General features: G+C 35.3%; 1 protein-coding gene and 1 non-coding gene across 2 annotated transcripts; both read left to right on the top strand.

Annotated features, from left to right (window-relative positions):
- The first annotated feature begins 986 nt into the window (after positions 1–986).
- On the top strand, positions 987–5,477 carry LOC107948251 (serine/threonine-protein kinase D6PKL1). The gene is made up of 3 exons (XM_016882736.2): positions 987–1,176; positions 1,961–3,893; positions 4,415–5,477. Exons 2-3 carry the CDS (start codon positions 2,137–2,139, stop codon positions 5,262–5,264), a joined length of 2,607 nt encoding a protein of 868 aa, XP_016738225.1. The 5' UTR covers positions 987–1,176; positions 1,961–2,136; the 3' UTR covers positions 5,265–5,477.
- Positions 5,478–20,378: 14,901 nt separating this feature from the next.
- LOC121228760 (small nucleolar RNA R71) lies at positions 20,379–20,485 on the top strand. Its single transcript, XR_005926335.1, has one exon. It is a non-coding gene; the product is annotated as a small nucleolar RNA R71 (small nucleolar RNA).

The raw sequence follows: 20,485 nt of genomic DNA, 5'->3' as shown, positions 1-20,485 counted from the left end.
CCCGAAAAATGAGTTTGAATAAAAAAATAAGGTTCGTTTAAAAAATGAGCCAAGCCTCGGGTAAGACATTTTTGGCCTTAGCCCGACCCAGCTCGGCTCTGCTCGAATTTACTAAAGGACAAAAAAAATTTGCTCTTTTTTTTAATGTTATTTTCTTATTGTTTTCTTCCTATTTTGCTACCATTTTATTATTATATTGTTACTGTTTTGTTGTTATTGTTTGATATTGTATAAAAATTATTTTATTGTTAATTTTATTATTATTTTAAAGATATTTGCTAATTTTGTTATTATTTTAGAGGCATTTACTTGTTAAGTTGTATTTATCTTAGTGTCAATTAAGTTTACATATTTTTTAAAATTTATTTTCAATTTGTTAGGAAATATTTATTTTGATGTTTTTAGTATTTTTGATATATTATATGTATTTAAAAATTATATAAAAAATTAATACGAGTAGGTCGAGCCTGGGTTTTAGCATTTTTATCTAGGTCGGACTTGGATAAAATTTTAGGCCCATTTTTAGGCCCGAGCCTAATAAATGGACCTAAGTTTTTAGTTGAGCCCGGCCCGGCCTGGCCTGGCTTATGAGCATATTTAGTAACTGATTAATGATTATCATTTGCAACAATACTAAAATTTCAAGAAAATATAGACTAAATATGCAAGTATAAGCATGGTATAATAATATTAATTAATTTAACTAAATATTTTAAAGTGCTCTTATTTATATCAAAATTAAAATTTTAAAATTTTAAAAAATATAATTAAAAATAATCAAATTAAAATAAAAAACTAAATGCATAACTTTACAAAATATTTCCCTTGTTAAATGACTTTTTGAAGTATGATCGCCTAGGCAGTGAGTACATCTACCGTTCCCTATTGCCGACTACGTGAGACCCACTTTAATACATGGTGGGCCCACTTCCATCCTTCAAAATAATCAGAGCCCCAACGTAAAATAATAAAACTAATGTTTTCTATTTCTCTATTTTGGTGCTCTTACTCTTTCTCTCTCTTCTGCTTCTTCCTCCTCAAAGCCTCTCTTTAGGTTCTTGCATTTTTGGTGTAGGGTTTCCAATTCCTAAACAACTGTTTGTATACTTTCTCATGTCAACATTTTAGTTCCAGAACCTGTTCCTCATTGTTTTCACTTCTCTCTCCTTTCCTAAGGTACTGTCTTTTTCTATGGATTCAAGTTTTGGCTTTTTGTCTGTTGCTGGGGAGGGGGGGGGTTGAATCTTTGTTTTTTTTTCTTGGGGTTGGATTTAATACATGCAATGACATTTAAGGATGTTGGACTATCCTGTTTCTGGGTTTTGTCTTGATTTTCTGCTTTTTTTTTCTTTTTTCCTTTGGAGGGGGTTGGGCTATGGTTGGCAGTTAAAAGAGTGTTTGTGTTTCATATGGTAGCTGGATCCGTAGTGGTCTTCTTTTTTGTTAAAGCTAGAAATGGAACAAAGCTTACTTTGCAGCTTGGATTTGTCTTCATTTTCTACTTCTGATCTATTACATCTGAAAGAAAGAAAAATAATGAAAAAATATGTGAAAAAGTAGAGTTTAAAATTTATGTTTGGCTATCATTTTCTTTGCTAATTTTTTAAAGTTTAAATCTAACAAGTGTTGCGTATGAATTGGCTATGATACATTAAAAGCGTGGAAAGCGCCATTGTAGCAGTAGTGATTTTCATTAGTTAGCTGATTTGATTAGGTTCACAGTTCAGTCTTTTTATGCTAAAGCATCATGATATCTCTGGGGTACTTGTGAATTGTGATTGGTGCTAGCATATCGAAGATTTTCCATTTTTGAAAATCTTTTGGCAGTCATTTTGATGTGATTTATTTGTGGTTTGATATCTATAACCCTTATATATATTGATATATCATAATAGTTTTTGACATGACCTTTCTTTGATACTTCTGGTTTTAACTGTTTCCATTTGGTGATTGTGTTTAGGTTCTCGGAATATAGGAGCTTTAAAATCGATTTGCTTAAAGCATGCTCACAAGTTTGCACGCATTTGGATCGTTAAAGTTGGTTTATGCGGAAACATGAATTAGTATAATTTTTGAGGGTATAATAAAACTTTGAAGATACAGCTGAGAAAAGTTAGTGCCAGTGTAACAGTTAAGATGGGTTCATATTCTGGTTCTTTTGAAATTGTTGAAGCAGGTGAAGAGCTAAAACCGGTACAACGTTCTAGACGGACATACCGACCGCACATAGGATTGGGCATTGGTGAAAAGGATCAGAAGCCACCTGTGCAGAAACTGGGATGCAAGAATTCTCTAGAAAATGATATTAACCAGCTTTTTGAGGCTATCAATGTCAAAGGTCCTACAGGTTTAAGTGTTTCGTACCAAGGAGGTACTAGCTCGATTTCTTTAAAGAAAAATGCTTTGAAGAAACCAATTGCTGTGGGGATACCCCACTCCCCGAGAATTGGTGGTTCAGAGCCGTTGTCATTGAAACAGGCATTAAGGGATCTTTGTATTTCTAAAGCATCGGAAATGGCTGCTATGAAATGGTTGTCAATGTCAATTAGTTCCCCTGGCGCCTCTGAAGCTGGAAGGGTAAAGAGTTCGTTCAATCCAGTTGTAGTTGACCCTGGTGTTCCAGGAAATGAACATAAGGGGAGCATGGTTGAAATATCTTTTGTGCCTGAAGATGACAAACCGACTTCTTCTAGGATGATGGCTGCCCCACGTCAAGCTCCTAAGAATAAGTTGATGAGCCAAAGTTCTAATTCTTCACCACAGTTTCCTCGTGCAACAATGCAAATTAGCACTGGAACTTCTACATCAACTCAAACTGATAGTTCTACATCCAGAAAAGTTGGAACTCCAGCACCAAAGGCAGAGATGCGTCGGAAAGAAAAGCATACTTCTGCATCTTCTCCATCATGTTCTTATGCTGATGATAATACATTAGAACCTGAGAGTACCGTGCCTGCTTCAACCAAGGTACCAAAAAGATCACCTGTGCCAAAGTCGGGACGGAAAGGCAGGTTGCATGCTGTTCCTTCATCCAGCTTGACCGATGGCAATAAAGCAAGCAGTACAACAAGGAATGTGCCCCGGGTGGCTAAAACAATTGTCAGGAACAAGAGTTCTGTCAAGAAAAAAACGAAGCAGGATTCCTCTTCTGCTGCTAATACGTCTAAAGAAGACTTGGACTTGAATACAAGTCAATTAATTTGTCAGAGATGCCAGTGCTCTATGAAGACTTCAAGTAATGAAACAAATCAAGATTCCATGAAGTCACAGTCTGCTGGTATTATTGCTGAAGTCAGCTCAAGTCATGTGAGTTCTGATATGCACAAGCCAACCTTGGTTGAAAATAACTCTAACAGAAGCCAAGCTGCCATTCCAAGGGCTAAAAATAGCCCCAAAGCAAGAGAAAAGGGAGACATCTCACAAAGTTCAAGCAGCCTTGGTGATAGTAGCAGCACAAGCATCAGCGATGACAGCAATTTAAGTGGGTCTACCTGTGGCAACAAACCTCACATGTCAAAGGACATGAGGTGGGATGCCATCTCCCACATAAGAATGCAGGATGGTGTTTTCGGGTTGAGACATTTTAATCTTTTAAAGAAGCTTGGTTGTGGAGATATTGGGACGGTATATCTTGCAGAGCTTATTGGTACAAACTGCTTGTTTGCTATAAAGGTAATGGACAACGAATTTTTGGCGAGAAGGAAGAAAATGCCTAGGGCCCAAACAGAAAGAGAAATATTAAGGATGCTTGATCATCCTTTTTTACCTACTCTATATACGCAATTCGTTTCAGATAACTTATCATGTTTAGTTATGGAGTACTGTCCTGGTGGGGATTTGCATGTGCTTCGGCAAAAGCAGCCTGGGAGATGTTTTTATGAGCCAGCAGCACGGTAAGATGCTTACATGATCAAAAGTAGGATTTTGATCTATTAGTTTTGATCATCTTCATGATTGAACACCAAAAATAAAAAATAAAAGAAGGATAAGACGCTTCGAATTAAGTTCATAACACGGCTAGATTTTTCTTGTTAACAGGAGGAACTTTTGATTTAGCAAGTCTCTGGTCATTCATTCAGTTTGAACATCTAACGTACAAATATTTTTGCAGTACATTGCTAGTATATCTGGTTGAAGTTATGAAATGGTTTAGATATGGGTATGATTGGTGCTTCCACCTTATTCACCTTGGAACTCCCTTATAAATCCATGCTGGTTTTTAATTAGGGTCAACACATCTTTGGAAGTTTTAGCTTGTCTAAATTATGTTGCATTACATTGGTTTTGAGTTGCTAACCTCCAGCTGTGCTGTTTTTACTTGTTTCCTTCTTATGAGCGATCATTTTTTTCGTTAAACTTATATCAGTAACCAATATAATCCTGAACTGGTTATTTATATTTTTCTTATGTGCAGGTTTTATGTAGCTGAGGTTCTTCTTGCTTTGGAGTACTTGCACATGCTTGGAGTTGTGTACCGTGATTTGAAACCTGAAAACATTCTGGTTCGAGAAGATGGCCACATAATGCTCACAGATTTTGACCTTTCACTGAGATGCACAGTTAGTCCAACTCTCCTGAAATCTTCATCGTATTTGGATCCTGCAAGGTTATCTGTTCAATGTACGGCTTCTAGCTGCGTGGAACCCTTCTGTATCGAACCAACCTGCCATGTCCCATGCTTTGGTCCTAAGTTTTTGCCCACTTCTGCAAAAACAAAGAAGAAAGCGAAAGAAGACCTTGCTGCCAAAGTCCGATCACTGCCACAGCTTGTTGCTGAACCCACTGATGCAAGATCCAATTCCTTTGTTGGGACCCACGAGTACTTGGCTCCTGAGATCATTAAAGGAGATGGTCATGGAGCTGCTGTTGATTGGTGGACCTTCGGCATCTTTCTTTATGAGCTCCTCTATGGTAAGACGCCTTTTAGAGGTGCAGGGAATGAAGAAACGCTGGCTAATGTAGTGTTGCAGAGCCTTAAGTTTCCGGACAGTCCTCTCGTTAGTTTCCATGCAAGGGATCTCATCAAACGGCTGTTGGTAAAGGAGCCCGAGAATCGTCTAGGGACAGAAAAGGGGGCAGCTGAGATCAAACAACATCCATTCTTCGAAGGCTTGAACTGGGCTTTGATACGGTGTGCTGTTCCACCAGAACTACCAGAGTTGTATGAACTGGGGGTTCCGACAATGATGTCCCCAGAGGCAGAAACGAGCAATTACTTAGAATTTAAAGCAACAGGAGAGCACCTTGAATTCGAGCTGTTTTGATGAAAAGGTCTACTTCAAGCGAAAGTTCCCTAAGATATCAACCGTCCGCATGAGACCTTTAATCAGGCCGGTGTTGTAAATTAAATATGTAGCTCATAGTGTAAATTTGATTTGAGAATATTTTGTAAAGCTGATATCAGATTTTGTCATATCAGACACCATAATCTTTCCTTCTTATTATTACCAATGGAACTACTTGCCTGTTTCCGATCAGGATTACTTCTTTATCATTGTAAGGCTTGAGTTTCTAGCTTTGGTTGTGAACAAATCAAATGAGTCATGTGCTCAGATTTTCATTTGGGTACTTCATTATTACAAACAATAACAATTGAATTATTAAAAACTTGCTCAGATCATATTAACTATTTCTTTTAATAAACTGTCTGTAAGATAAATCAATAAGGCGAATTTTAGTCCCTGAGGCAATTTTAATCTATATCTATATATTTTTTAATTTGAGCAAATAAAGATAGTTGTTAATTATTTTTATTAATTAAAGTTAACATGGCAAAAAGGAGGAAAAATAAATGGAGAATATAATATACTTAAAATTTATAAAATATTTTAAAATTTCAAATAATTAGTTTCAAATTTTGAAAAAGAAAGCTAGAAATTCTTTTGAATTTTTAATCTTTTAAAATTAAAAAAAATCTTTAAATAAATTTAAAAAGATTTTGAAAATTTTGAAAATATTGATTAATTTTTAAAATTGTAAAATATTATATGTTGTTTTGGATTTTTTTAATTTTTAAAATTCAACCGATTGAGATTAGATACGTGTAATGTTTTTGCAAATGTATTTTTTAATCTTTTCACCACGTCTACTTCGACAAACATAAATAGTTAATATTGCATTAAATTGTCTTTGCTTATTCATTCACTTTTGAACTGTATAAAGATTGATTATTGACACAAGTTTTGGTTTTAGAAGTTTGGAAGTGGTTCATACGATTCTGCCCAAAGCTTCTAGTGGTGTTCTAAGCATGTTTGCAGAATAGTGGAGGTACTTCAGAGTTTTGGTAGTTCTTGGTTAATGGAGCTCTTCTTGAAAATAGATGAGCTTATATAGAGAATCGTTGGCTCTTTTGGATAAGTATTCTGTTATATGAGTCTCCAATAAGATCATTGAGTGTTTTTGTTGGATGTGATGGGATGTGATTTTGGCATGCTTTATGAGAGTTAATGGTAGTGTAACTTCTCAAATTCGGCCTAAATGTTATAGCTGAATATTAAGGAATTACATAATTTGATTTTAATTTAGAAATTGAATTCGAAATCGTGAGTTTTGACAGAATCAATTTTGACATATCGCTTTCTAATTTTAGGAAAAATACTTGATAAAAACTATTTATTTTGTTAAAGAAAAATACTTACGTGATTACTTCATTTTGTAGCAGAAATTTCTAAGTTATTAAAATTTGAAAACCGTAACTCAGATTATAAAACATATAATTTTGCAGTTTAAAGTCCAAAATAGTTTACAGTCCAAAAAGTTCGAAAAAGTCCATATTAAACATTAAACCCCTTTTAAACCGTTTTTATTATTGAGAATCCAACCCAAGCTTCCACATGTTGTCTAATCCTAAGTTTGTTGATCACCCGAGAGGATAAAACCAAAGGGTGAGTTAACGAGCTCAGTGCGTAACTCAGCTCAAATAAATAGAACAAATATCAATATAACAGACAGATTAGTTACAGATGCAAATATAGATTCAGATTCAGTCACTGATGCAAATAAAAATATAGATTCAGATACAGATACAGATACAGATACAGATACAGATACAGATACAGATACAGATACAGATACAGATACAGATACAGATACAGATACAGATACAGATACATATACAGATACAGATACGATACAGATACAGATACAAATTCAGATCTTACCCCAATCGGCTACACACCATCTCCGTCCATCTTTACACACCAATTCGGGTAATAAATACCCAACCAACCCCACACACCTATAAGTGAGCGTATGTCACTTTTCAGAATAGAGCAGTCAAGCTGCCAGAAAATAGTGCGGTAATCCGCTAGAATAAGTTAAGTGTGGTAAAGCCACCATAACAGATATGTGGTTTAAACTACCAGATAAAGCAAATCATTAAACTGCCAACACTTCCTTCGTCACATCATTATCCCACCCCTATACACATGCAAAACATAATACATACTTACATACATATAGATGAGTCATGCTTTGAGTAATCAGAACATGCTAACAGAATTATCAGATTACTGATCAGATACGAATTTCACATTATTGGCATACTTGCAGTAATTACACATACATTATTCATATAGCAGATATCACATACAAAAGTTAAACAAAACATACAATAGGCCCTATGAAGTAACTAACTTTGAATCGCACTTCAACTACGACCCTAACCAAAATTTACAAAAATTGAGCCCACGCGGCCTAACACACACGCGCACACGGCCTACTTAACCAAGCTTGTGTGGTCTACACGATCGTGTGACGTTGACAGTGTACTTTTCAGCTTCGTGCCATTCGTAGTTTTTCAATGTTTCCATTACACACTTGGTCGTTTTTTGATGCCAATGCAAAACCAACAATTTCAAAACCTAAAACAACATCCAATTTAACTGAATTAGAAAATATATACGAAAAAAGACCCTTGCCTTTCAAAAATTTTTAATCAAAACTATATTGCACTTGATCCTAAACACCAAAACAACCCCCAATCGCCTTCGATCACTTATCCTTGTTAAAGCCAGCAACTTAACAGTACCTAGTTCGTCGGAGGATTGCTTGTTACCAAAAGCTCACCTAAATAAAGGATTCCAAAATAATCAAAGCCGTGTCACACAAAGAAAATAAACAATCATCACTATAAATGTGAAAACCCCAACAAAGTATGAATATTAAAACATAAACCTTACCACCTACCATCATAACTGCTCAAGAGCAAGTGATGGCTGTAGCGGGATTTGTGCAAGTGTTCATAGTAGTTCAAGTAATAAGTAAAATGAGTTATCGTCTCCATAGGGACTGTGTACATTAATCGATTAATTGCAGAATTATAAATCACAATTTGATATAAGAACTCAATAATTTTGGATAGTGATGATTAAATTAACTAGATGCAGAAAGTGATCTCTAATACAATTTTTAACTAAGTATGCAAATTATCTAATGTATGAATGAATGGCTTTAGCAACAAAAACAATCAACATAAAATAGGCTAGGATAATTATATTAATCAACTCAATTCATTTTCATCATTCTTAACAATGTTCAGAAAACATTCCATGGTAACTCGATCTTTCATGAGTTTGGAAACCAAATTAAGTCCTCTCAGAGTCTTTTACTTAGTGAAATATGCATTTTAATGATCATATTAAACTAATGGTTTCTTAGTATTTATGCGAGGTCATGGGGACATTTACATTTGCAATAGTTTAATCACATAAACCTAAAAACTATGTAAGATAATAGAGCTAACTAAAGATATTATGAACCTCTTATTTAGTCGGGTTTAATGATTTAAATTGAGCATTGCACTTTTCAATTATGCGTCTACTAGCCGTCGTTTGGTTAGGATCACTTAGCTAATTTGAATGCACCCAATCACGTATGAATGAAATACTGATTCGTGATATTTGTGATAAGTTTTAAATAATTTATAAATGATCGTTCTTGAAACCAACTATTATCACGATGAAGGCAAGTGTACCTATCGAACAGTAGTATAGCTTTAGCAAGACCGGATTGTCGAACCTAAAGGAACCAAGAGTACTAGTAATTACTTTCTTTTTATTATCTAGCCTAAAAATTAAGGGATTTTTTTATCAAAACTAATTAACTAAACTAAGGGTGCAGAGAAAGAAAACTGGGGAAAATACTTTTAGAAAATTCGATTGATTAAGAAAATACACAAGGAAAAATCCACCTAGACTTCACTTGTTATTTGAATTTGAATCAGACGATTTTTTCATTTGACTTGATCCGTAGAAATCCCTGGGTTATATTATTATCTTCTCGAGACTAATAACGTCTAACCCTAGGTTGATTAATTGATATCTCTTTCTAATTAACACCATAGTGTTGCATTAACTCGATCTATGGATCCTTTTATTAGGTTTCACCCTAATCTGACAAAATCTTGTCACCCTATCTCTAGGCGTGCAATCAACTCCGCTTAATTATGACAAATTTACTCTTAGACACGGAGTTTTGCTCCTCTGAATAAGCACATTAACTCGAATCAATATTCCTGAAATATTAAGATAAGAATTAAGTACACATAATTAAGAACAAGTCAAATATTTATCATATAATTCAGATAATAATAACAAGATCTATCTTAGGTTTCATTCCCCTTAAGTATTTAGGGGGTTTAGTTTATAATTATAAAAGAAAGAATCTCAGAAGAATAATGAATGCAAAACATAAAGAAAATCCAAAACTCTTGAATGGAAATTGAAGGGAGATATTCAGTCTTGATGAATAATCCGGCTTTTAAGATGGATCAATCAACTTTCTTCAAGTAATTCTTTGCTTCCTACTCCGTGTGTCTTCCTAAGTGCCTTCTCAGGTGTTTAAATAGGCTTTAGAATGCCTAAGAGCCCTCAAAAGTGGCCTTTTCCGAATAGGACTATACTTGGGCTCGACAGGGACATGCCCATATGCGATTGCTTCGATCCTGCCAAATGGACACGGCTGTGTCGCTTGCTCGTGTGAGGAAGTCCAAGCCGTGTTGATTTTCCACGTGGGTCCATTTTCTCTATTTTTGGCCCGTTTCTGGCTCTTTTTGCCCTCCTATGCTCTCCAAAGTATAAAATATGAAATTAAAGGATTAGGAGCATCAAATTCACCAAATCTAAGGATAATTCATCCAAAAAATGTGTTAAGCATGGGATAATAATATGTATAAATTATGGTTTATCAAATACCCCCACACTTAAGTGTTTGCTTGTCCTCAAGCAAAATCCTCAACTCACAATCAAAATAATTTTTTCTCAATTTATAATCCCTATCAATAATATCTCAAATAATCCATAAGTAATCATACATTGAAAATTCAACTAAAAGTACATCAAAGTCTCAAACATTCCAAGTTGAGCATTTTATCATGAAAACATAGGTGTCCCCCTTCATCTAAGTAATCACCTTTGATCAAAATATCACAGAGTTTAGCATCATCACTAAAGATTCATACAAATCACTCGAGGTGTTTAAAGACATCAAATAAAGCACTCAATAGTCAATATGAAAAGTTATTATCATAGGCTTGCATGAAAACCAAATCTCCACCACTATAAATTGAGATGAAACATCAATCAAAAAGTCTTTAGAGGGTTGTAATGTGGCTTTCGTTAGGGGGTGTGGTCACAAGCTAAAAGAAAATGTTAGTGTAACACCCCGAACCCGAGGCCGTCGCCGGAGTCGAACACGAGGTGCTAACAGACTTCAAACCACTTAAAAAAAATTTCCCAGACAAGCTGCCAATCTGCGTACTAGTCGCTTTAAAAATCATATCTTGAGTTCTGAAACTCGAAATCCAGTTCTGTAAATTTTCCCTGAAACTAGACTCATATGCCCATCTACATATTTTTTTCTAGAATTTTTTGTTGGGCCAATTAGTACAGTTTATTAGTCAAAGTGTCCCATGTTACAGGGATCGACTACACTGACCTTTGCACATTACGACTTGGATATCTCCCTGTACAGGGCTTCATTACTGATGTCGTTTGTTTCTATAGAAACTAGACTCGAAGGGGAATCTATGCACATATGGCATGACTTCTAATTATCTCTGGTTAATTTATAATGAATTACCAAAGTCGGAAAAGGGAATCCAGAAATCGCTCTGGCCCTGTTTCACAAGAGTTTAATTATCTCCTAACATACAGCTCATATGGTCGTTTCGTTTCTTCTATATGAAAATAGACTCATCGAGCTTCAATTACATAATTTATTCATTAATTAATTCCACTCCTACTATTTTTAGTGATTTTTCAATCTCACGTCACTGCTGCTGCCAGCATCTGTTACTAAAGCAACTATGCCTATTTCGTGATTTCTCCTTGATCTAACTAGTAATTCATCATACATATCACAAATCATGATCATGACTAGCCATGCCAAGGGCTAATCATTGTCAAACATCTCCCTACTACACTATTGCCATATCATGAATTTTGACACCAAAAATAATCAACCATGACATATGGCATAAAAATCGAATTTCCAAGACTTACGACCTAACATTATAGAACCAAATCCAACCGAACATTTATGCCATTTTCGCATGGCTAAAAGTTTACATACCAAATTTCAACAAAACATATTAGCCTATACATGCCGAAATGTTCTCCTAGACCGACTAAAAAGAAGATACCAAAAGTTGCTAGCCGGTGTGATGACTCCGATGACGGCCCGATCACGCAAAAAGAGACGAGTCCAAGAAACCTAAAATAGGTGACAAGGAAACACCGAGTGAGTATATAACTCAGTAAGTCATAAGCAATGCACTACCATCCATTAATAACATTATCACAAGAGGAAACAAAATGGAACGAGGCTAGTTACTCCATCCATACCGAACCATACCATAGTTCCTTAAACCTATCGGTTCAATCTCATACCAAGTCATGCATTCACATTCCATATACTAATCAATAGGATATTTGAGGCATTTTCATACATCATTTTATTTTCGTTACAATCATACAACTAAACGACCTTTCACCTATTCCACGATAAATCTTATGTACGTGACTTCAATTATAATTGTCACATAGGTTCAAACTTACCAAGCTCAACTTCAAATATAAACATAGCGCCTATTAGTCACGAACTCAAGGTACTTACCCGATCCGCTGTCCGTGATCAACTTAATAATGTCGCACACTTAGTGTCCATAGCGATTCAAAAGTATATATTAAGTCCGCACACTCAGTGCTATATAATCAACTCGCACACTTAGTGCTATATAATCAAACTCGCACACTTAGTGCTGTACAATTTAAACCCGCACACTTAGTGCCAATCTCATGATCATAAATGTTTATACCCGCACACTTAGTGCCGAGATCAACAACTCAATACATCTCACCTCTTTTCTTTTCATTCAACACTTTCATCTCCACATGCATACATGTATATAAATTTATCATTCCATTCGGCATAATTACATAGACATTATGTCTATTTAGATCAATACAAAATATATGCTTGGTGACTTACCTTATGTTGGGTAAAATAATTCCAAGTCGGCTACTCGATGACCTTCGATTTCCCCTTGTTGGACGCCTCTCCTTTAGGTTCTTGAGCTAAAATAAATAAATTAACTAGTTTAATTACCTTGCTAGTTATTTATATCCCATAACATTAATAGTTTCATATCAAAAGAATCATACGGCAACATTTTATTTTTTATTCACCTTATGCTTTTTACTAACTTTAAGCCATTCGGCTATTGATCACCTAAGATCCAATTACTATAACTAACCCAATAAATATTTCAATAAAACACACATAAATATTATATACACGGCAACCACCCTTGTTAATTACTCATATATATTTTAATAATTTTCGTTTCATCTTACAACCATTCTTGTTCAAAACATTAGAACCTTAACTAATACTTATAAATTGTCTCAAGGCCGAATGCATTCTTACTTCCAAAGTAACATAGTCGATGATATATTTTATTTCAAGGTACATATTCATAAATCAAATTCAACCATATACACCAATATCACCCACTTGATCAATTATAGAGAATTAAAGTTAATATCACAATGTGTACTCTATATGGCCCATTTATACATAATCAAATTTAACATCATCTATATATTTACTCATATGGCCGGATATACATACCCCCATATAATATCATTTTCATTCCATTTAACACTTAATTTCCACCACATAAACACTTGGCCGAATAATCCTAAACTAGCAAAACTCCACATTTGTTCATACCATCTTTTAAATTCACATATATCTATTTAGGTAGCTCATATTTTCCCCTTTCTAATATTTCAATCCAAAATATCAAAACACCATCCTTTTAGCATTTATCCAATAATACCGTATGCACAATTTGTCACCAAAACTAAAGAAAAATCAACATATGGGTTACAATAAGAGCTTGACTACTACTAGATTCTCATAAAAATCAATAGAAATAACATGAACTCCTACCTTATTTAACCTCCAAGATAGCCGAATGCCCTAGACAAATTCCTTCCTCTTTCCCCTTTTGTTTCGGCTTTGCAAGAAGGTAAGGAAGATGAACACACTCTTACCTTTATTTCACTAATATTATTTTTTTCTCACATAATGCCATTTCTTATTTTAATAACTAATTAAACATATATATTTGCCCATCAACACCCATCTTGGCCGGCCACTATAAAGAAAATTGGGCAATTTGACATGCAAGTCCACCCTTGTGTTGACATGCACTAATAAACCATTTAAAATTAGTCTATCATATTTCACCATGTCTCATATTGATCCCTATTTAATAATTTCTCATGCAATTGGCAAAATTAGGGAATGAAACGTCGACATATGCATGTACACACATAATAAGCATAGAATATAACAATTAATCATTTTTACGACTCGATTTTGTGGTCCCAAAACCACTTTCCGACTAGGGTCACATTAGGGCTGTCACAGTTAGAATCGAGATTGAATTGAAAAATTACCTAACTAGAAAAATAACTAATCATCAATTGAATACATATGAGCTTCTTCTCAGAATATGGAATTAAACACTTAAGCTCAAAAACAACAATCGCTATAAATATATGTATGTATGTATGTATGTATGTATGTATGTATTAATATTATTATTATTATTATTATTTTTAAGAACAAGTCAAATAATAAAAGCTATCTATCAAACATAAAACATAGTTAAACAATTTATTCAAATCAAATCTCAACAAAAATAAGGATCAAATTAATATAGGGGATTTCAACAATAATGGGTTATGGGTTAATATGGAGGGTGGATCAATGAATGGGTTGTTAGGCTCAAGGGGGTTCACTAAAGGTTAATTATGAAGGTAGGCTTTTATGGAGTGAGTGGGTTAAACCTAAGAACCTTTATCATTTTGACATATCAAATTAAATGGTGTGGTATTGACATGCATAATCAAGCAAGTTCTAGAAAAACGATTCAATATTGACGCACTCAAAGAAACAATAAAAATGAGTATGAAAGAAATAGATGCTCTAAAGGCTCAAGCTCTCACAAAAATTATGGCTTTTTGATGTTTAAACCTGTGAATTTTAATTCAAGATAATACCTAAACTTGGGGAAACAACCTAAAAATTTTTAATTCTCAAAAATTAACTTATCATGCTTGATTCTCTAATTCCTTAAAGTTTAAACAATCGATGCATGAATGCCCATGTTTTACTTCAAGACATATCAATAAAAATCATAGATTAATTAAAATTCATTCTAATAATGATATGAGAAGATCACATGAGAATAAAAATGCAGGGATTTTTCTGATCATGATATAAGTAATCCCCCACACTTAAGATGTACATTGCCCTCAATGTACAAAGGTAGATATACTGAAAATAGAGATATAAGATCCTAAGATAGGGAGAGAAGTGAAACTTCTTGAATTTTTGGACGAAATCCTTGAATTGGAGAGCGATAATTGAAGATAAAACTGAAGGAAAGGCCTGCTTTTGAGGGATAACTGAGAATGCACCACTTGTGAAAGGGAATTAAGGGAATAATTCGATTATAATCATAAAGATAAACCGAGTTTATAAAATAAAAATGAGTTTTCAAATAAATTGAAATAAAAGTAAAAATAAAAATAATATGAGTTTTTTTTTAAAAAGGAAAAAAGTACGACCGTGTGGTCCCACACGGGTCTTAAATGGTCGTGTCACACGCCCGTGTGGTTCGCATTTTGCCCGTGTTTATCGTGAAATGAGTAATCATTACACGGCATGAGGACACGCCCGTGTGTCTAGGCTGTGTGGTCACATGGTCGTATCGCACAACCGTGTGCGATGTGGTTTGCTTCTCCAATGCCTGTGGGTTTTGTACACGCCCGTGTTCTTTTGACAGTGTCGACCGCGGGTGGTGGGCATGGGCATGTCGCACGCCCGTGTTAATTTGGAAGTCTTGCCCACGGCCATGTTGCACGGCCGTGGCAACTTATTGAATCCCATGTTTGGGAAATTTTTTTTCTATTTTCACACGGCCGTATTGCACGGTTGTGCTACCTCCCGTGGTGTGAGCACGGCCTTAGGCACGCCTGTGTGCTTGGCCGTGTGTACCCTTGTCAAATGTCAAAAATTCCTGTAGGTAAACTATGAACGAATAAAGAAAAAGATAAATCCTATTTAGTGAGGTTAGTGTTTAGGTTGCCTCCCAAGAAGCGCTTATTTAGAGTCTAAGCTCGACTCTACCTTATGGGTAAATTTAGGGCAGTTCGTGGAGCCGTAGCTCTTCTCTATCAAGTTTAAAATTCTCACCGTTGTAAGGTTTGAGGCGATGTCCTTTTACTTTGAAAGTACCTTGTGATGGGTGACTTACCTCTACGGTGCCATATGGGAAGACAATTTTGACTATGAACGGACCTGAAAATCTTGATTTAAGCTTCCCAGACAACAATTTGAGCCTCGAGTTATATAATAGCACAAGATCTCCAACTTCAAATTGTTTATTTTGTCTCAAATGAGTGTCATGGCGGCGTTTCGTTTCTTCCTTGTATACTCGTGAATTTTCATATGCATTGGTTCGCCACTTATCTAACTCGTTTAACTGCATCAACCTATTTTTACCTGTAAGTTTGGGATCAAAGTTTAGAAATTTTATAGCCCATAATGCTTTGTGTTCTGACTCAAATGGTAGATGACAACTCGTTCCATAAACAAGTCTGTAAGGTGATGTGCCTATGGGGGTCTTAAAAGCAGTTCTATAAGCCCATAAAGCATCATCTACTTTCATTGTCCAATATTTCCTATTTAATTCCACCGTCTTTTCTAGGATACATTTAAGCTCTCAATTTGCCACTTCGACTTGTCCACTAGTTTGTGGTGGTAAGAGGTAGCTATTCTGTGGTGAATTCTGTATTTCTTGAGGGTCTTTTCAAATTGGAAGTTACAAAAATGAGTACCCCTATCGCTGATGATTGCTCTAGGTGTTCCAAATCGAGAGAAAAGTTTCTTAAGGAAACGTACTACTACTCTAGCATCATTAGTAGATAGAGCTTGGGCTTCAACCCATTTAAACATACAATCGATAGCTACTAAGATGTATTTATTCCCAAATGAGCTAGGAAATGAACCCATGAATTCGATACCCCAAAAGTCAAATATTTCACATGAAAGCATATATGTCTGAGGCATTTCATCACATTTGGAGATATTACTTGTCCTTTGGAATTTGTCACAAGAAGTAACATACCTGTTGGCATCTTTGAATAGAGTGGGCCAATAAAAACCTGATTCGAGTATTTTATGTGTGGTCTTATTCCTACTATAATGTCCTCCAATTGGTCTTGAGTGGCAGTGTTCCAAGATCTTTAATGCTTCTGTCCTTGTAATGCATTGCCTAATGACTTGATATGCACATATATGAAAAAGGAAAAGGTCTTCCCAAAAGTAGTTTTTCACATCAGTAAAGAATCGCTTCTTTTGCTGATGTGTCAACCCTTTTGGGATAATGTTAGTGGCTAAAAAATTTGCAATGTCAGGAAACCAAGGTACCCCAGATTCATATATAGCAAAAAATTATTCTTTAGGGAATGAATCATTTATTTCAATTTCATCTAACTCTTTGGTACTTGAATTTTCAAGCCTGGAAAGGTGGTCAGCCGCAAGATTTTCAGCTCCTTTCTTATCCTTGATCTCCAAGTTAAATTCCTGTAATAACAATATCCATCGGATGAGTCGAGGTTTTGCATCAGTCCTAGTTAAAAGGTAGCGAAGAGCAGAATGGTCAGTATAAACGACAACTTTAGACAATATTAGATATGGCCTAAATTTATCGAATGCAAAAACCACAGCTAGCAGCTCTTTCTCCATGGCGGTGTAGTTTTCTTGTGCGGCTGTCAAATTTTTGCTAGCATAATAGATAGGTTGAAAATGCTTATCTCTTCGCTGTCCCAAAACTGTACCTACTGCAAAGTCACTTGCATCACACATTAGTTCAAAAGGTGAATTCCAATTAGGTGCAATTATAATTGGAGCTTTAGTCAATTTAACCTTTAAAGTATTAAATGCTTCTAAACATTCCTGATCAAAATTAAAAGCAGTATCCTTTTCTAGTAATTTAGTCAAAGGCATATCTATTTTAGAAAAGTCTTTAATAAATCTTCTATAAAACTCGGCATGTCCTAAAAAACTTCTAATAGCCTTTACCGAATTAGGGGGAGGCAGTTTCTCAATGGCTTCAATTTTAGCTTTATCAACCTCAATCCCTTTACTAGAAATTTTATGTCCTAACACAATACTTTCTTGAACCATAAAGTGACATTTTTCCCAGTTAAGTACGAGATTTGTTTCCTCACATCTTATTAAAAATCGTTTTAAATTTTTAATGCAAAGATGGAAAGAATTACTGAAAACTGAGAAATCATCCATAAATACCTCCATGATGTCTTCTACGAGTTCGTCAAAAATGGCCATCATGCAACACTAAAAAGTAGCAGGAGCATTACATAATCTAAAAGGCATTCTATGATAAGCAAACATACCATATGGACATGTAAATGTCATCTTTTCTTGATCTTCAGGAGCTAGTGGGATTTTAAAATAACCAGAGAGTCCATCTAAGAAGCAATGGTACATGTGCCCTGATAATCTTTCCAACATTTGGACAATGAATGGAAGGGGAAAGTGATATTTTCTTGTGGCATCATTTAGCTTCCTATAATCAATGCAAACCCTCCAACCTGTGACTGTCCTTGTTGCGATTAATTCATTCTTCTTGTTGGCTACAACAGTCATGCCTCCCTTCTTAGGATCAACCTGCACTGGACTTACCCAAGAATTGTCAGAAATAGGATAAATAATTCCAGTATCTAGGAGTTTAATTACCTCAGTTTTAACGACTTCCTTCATGTTGGGGTTCAATTGTCTTTGGGCTTGCACACATGGTTTATATTCATCTTCCATTAAAATTTTGTGGGTGCCAAAAGAAGGGCTGATCCCTTTAATGTCAGAAATTTTCCAAGCTATGGCCCTTTTATGCTCTCTTAATACTTGGAGTAATTCCTCTTTCTCCTTGGGTTGTAAGTTAGATGAAATAATTACTGGTAATGTAGAATTATTTCCAAGGAATGCATATTCCAAGTGATTCGGTAATTGTTTAAGTTCCAGTTTGGGGGGTTCTTCAATAGAGGGTTTTTACTTAAGTTCATCGTTCACCTTAATACCCTCATATTTCGCTGGTTTTGGGGACGTTTCATTGGATTTTAGTTTGGTTCCTATCTCACAATCATCATCCACCCCGTCTTCTTGGGTAAGACACAGTTCCATCGTGTCCTTATGTACGAATTCTTGAAAAGAATCTTGAGTAGCATGATCAATAGAGTCAATAAAATAACATGAGTCATCTTGTTCCCTAGAAAATCTCATGGCATCATAAATTTTAAAAATGATCTCTTCGTCACCTATTCTAAGTACCAATTTACCATCACCCACATCAATAACAGCCCTAGTGGTGGCTAAAAAGGGATGACCTAAGATTAAAGGCACTTTAACATCCTCATCCATGTTAAGCACAACGAAATCAACAGGGAATATAAATTTATCTACTTTTACAAGTACGTCCTCTATAATTCCCCTAGGATATTTAACAGATCTATTAGATAATTGAATGCTCATCCTAGTGGGTTTAGGTTCCCCAAGACCAAGTTGTTTAAACATTTTATATGGCATCAAATTAATGTTAGCACCTAAATCAGCTAGTGCCTTATCAACATTCAGATTACCAATTAAACAGGGAATAGTAAAACTTCCTGGATCTTTCAGTTTGGCTAGCAGTTTATTTTGGAGTATGGCTGAGCATTCCTCATTAAGTTCCATTATAGATAGGTCTTCAAACTTCCTTTTGTTTGTTAGAAGCTCCTTTAAAAATTTTGCATATGTAGGCATCTGCGATATAGCTTCAACAAAAGGTAAGTTAGTGTGCAGTTGTTTAAAAAGTTTAAGAAATTTATCGAACTATGCATCCATGCGATCTTTCTTCAACTTTGCTGGATATGGGATTGGCGGTTTATATTCCTTTGGCATAGGATTATCATTGTTTTCGGAATTTTCCTCTTCTCCTTTGCTTCTTTCAGCTTCTTGTGGTGGCTTTTTTTCCGATTCAGCTAACACCTTCCCACTCCTTAGTGTAACTACTTTCACATGCTCTTTTGGATTTGGTTCGGTGTTACTAGGTATATTTCCTGTTGGTCATTCAGATTAATTTAGCGAGCTGACCTATATGAGTTTCGAGCCCTTAGATCGATGCTTGTTTATTCTTAAGTGCTGTCTCAATATTCTGAAAATGGGTTTCTAACACCGAGATGAATTTTATTAGCATCTCCTCAAGGTTCGGCTTTTTCTCTTAGTGGTAAGGTTGTTTTTGGAAGCCTGGAGGTGGTGGTGGTTTCTGATTCCCTTGGCCTCCCTATGAGAAATTTGGGTGGTTCCTCCATCTTGCATTGTAAGTGTTGCTATAAGGATTATTTTGAGGTTAAGGATTATTACCCATATAATTTAATTGCTCGTTTTCCATGTTGTGGCCATAGGATGGGTATTCTGAATTGCTCAATCCTCCTCCACTTGCATTGTATTGCATTACTGGGTGAACCTATGAAGAACCAAGAAAACCGTCAATTTTTCTATTCAGAAGTTCTATCTGGTTAGAGAGCATGGTGACCGAATCGACGTTAAAAACGCCGGCTGTTTTCGTTGGCTTTGTCCTCATGACTTGCCACTGATAATTATTCAGTGACATCTCTTCTATAAATTCATAAGCCTCCTCAGGTGTCTTATTATTGATAGTTCCTCCATCAGCTGCGTCAATCATCTGTCTAGTCGAAGGATTCAGGCCATTGTGAAACGTTTGAACCTGTAGCTAGAGTGGTAACCCATGGTGAGGGCACCTTCTCAAAAGGTTCTTGTATCTCTCTCATGCATTATAGAGTGTTTCTAAATCCATCTACACAAAAGAAGAGATATCATTACGTAATTT

The sequence above is a fragment of the Gossypium hirsutum genome, chromosome A04 (assembly GCF_007990345.1).
Source record: "Gossypium hirsutum isolate 1008001.06 chromosome A04, Gossypium_hirsutum_v2.1, whole genome shotgun sequence".
Lineage (NCBI taxonomy): Eukaryota > Viridiplantae > Streptophyta > Magnoliopsida > Malvales > Malvaceae > Gossypium > Gossypium hirsutum.
This window is presented reverse-complemented; position numbering and strand designations above follow the sequence as displayed.

Coding starts and splice junctions, on each gene's coding strand:
- LOC107948251 (XM_016882736.2), top strand. CDS start 2,137: ATGGGTTCATATTCTGGTTCTTTTGAAATTGTTGAAGCAGGTGAAGAG. Junction 3,894..4,414: donor TTTTATGAGCCAGCAGCACG/GTAAGATGCTTA, acceptor TCTTATGTGCAG/GTTTTATGTAGCTGAGGTTC.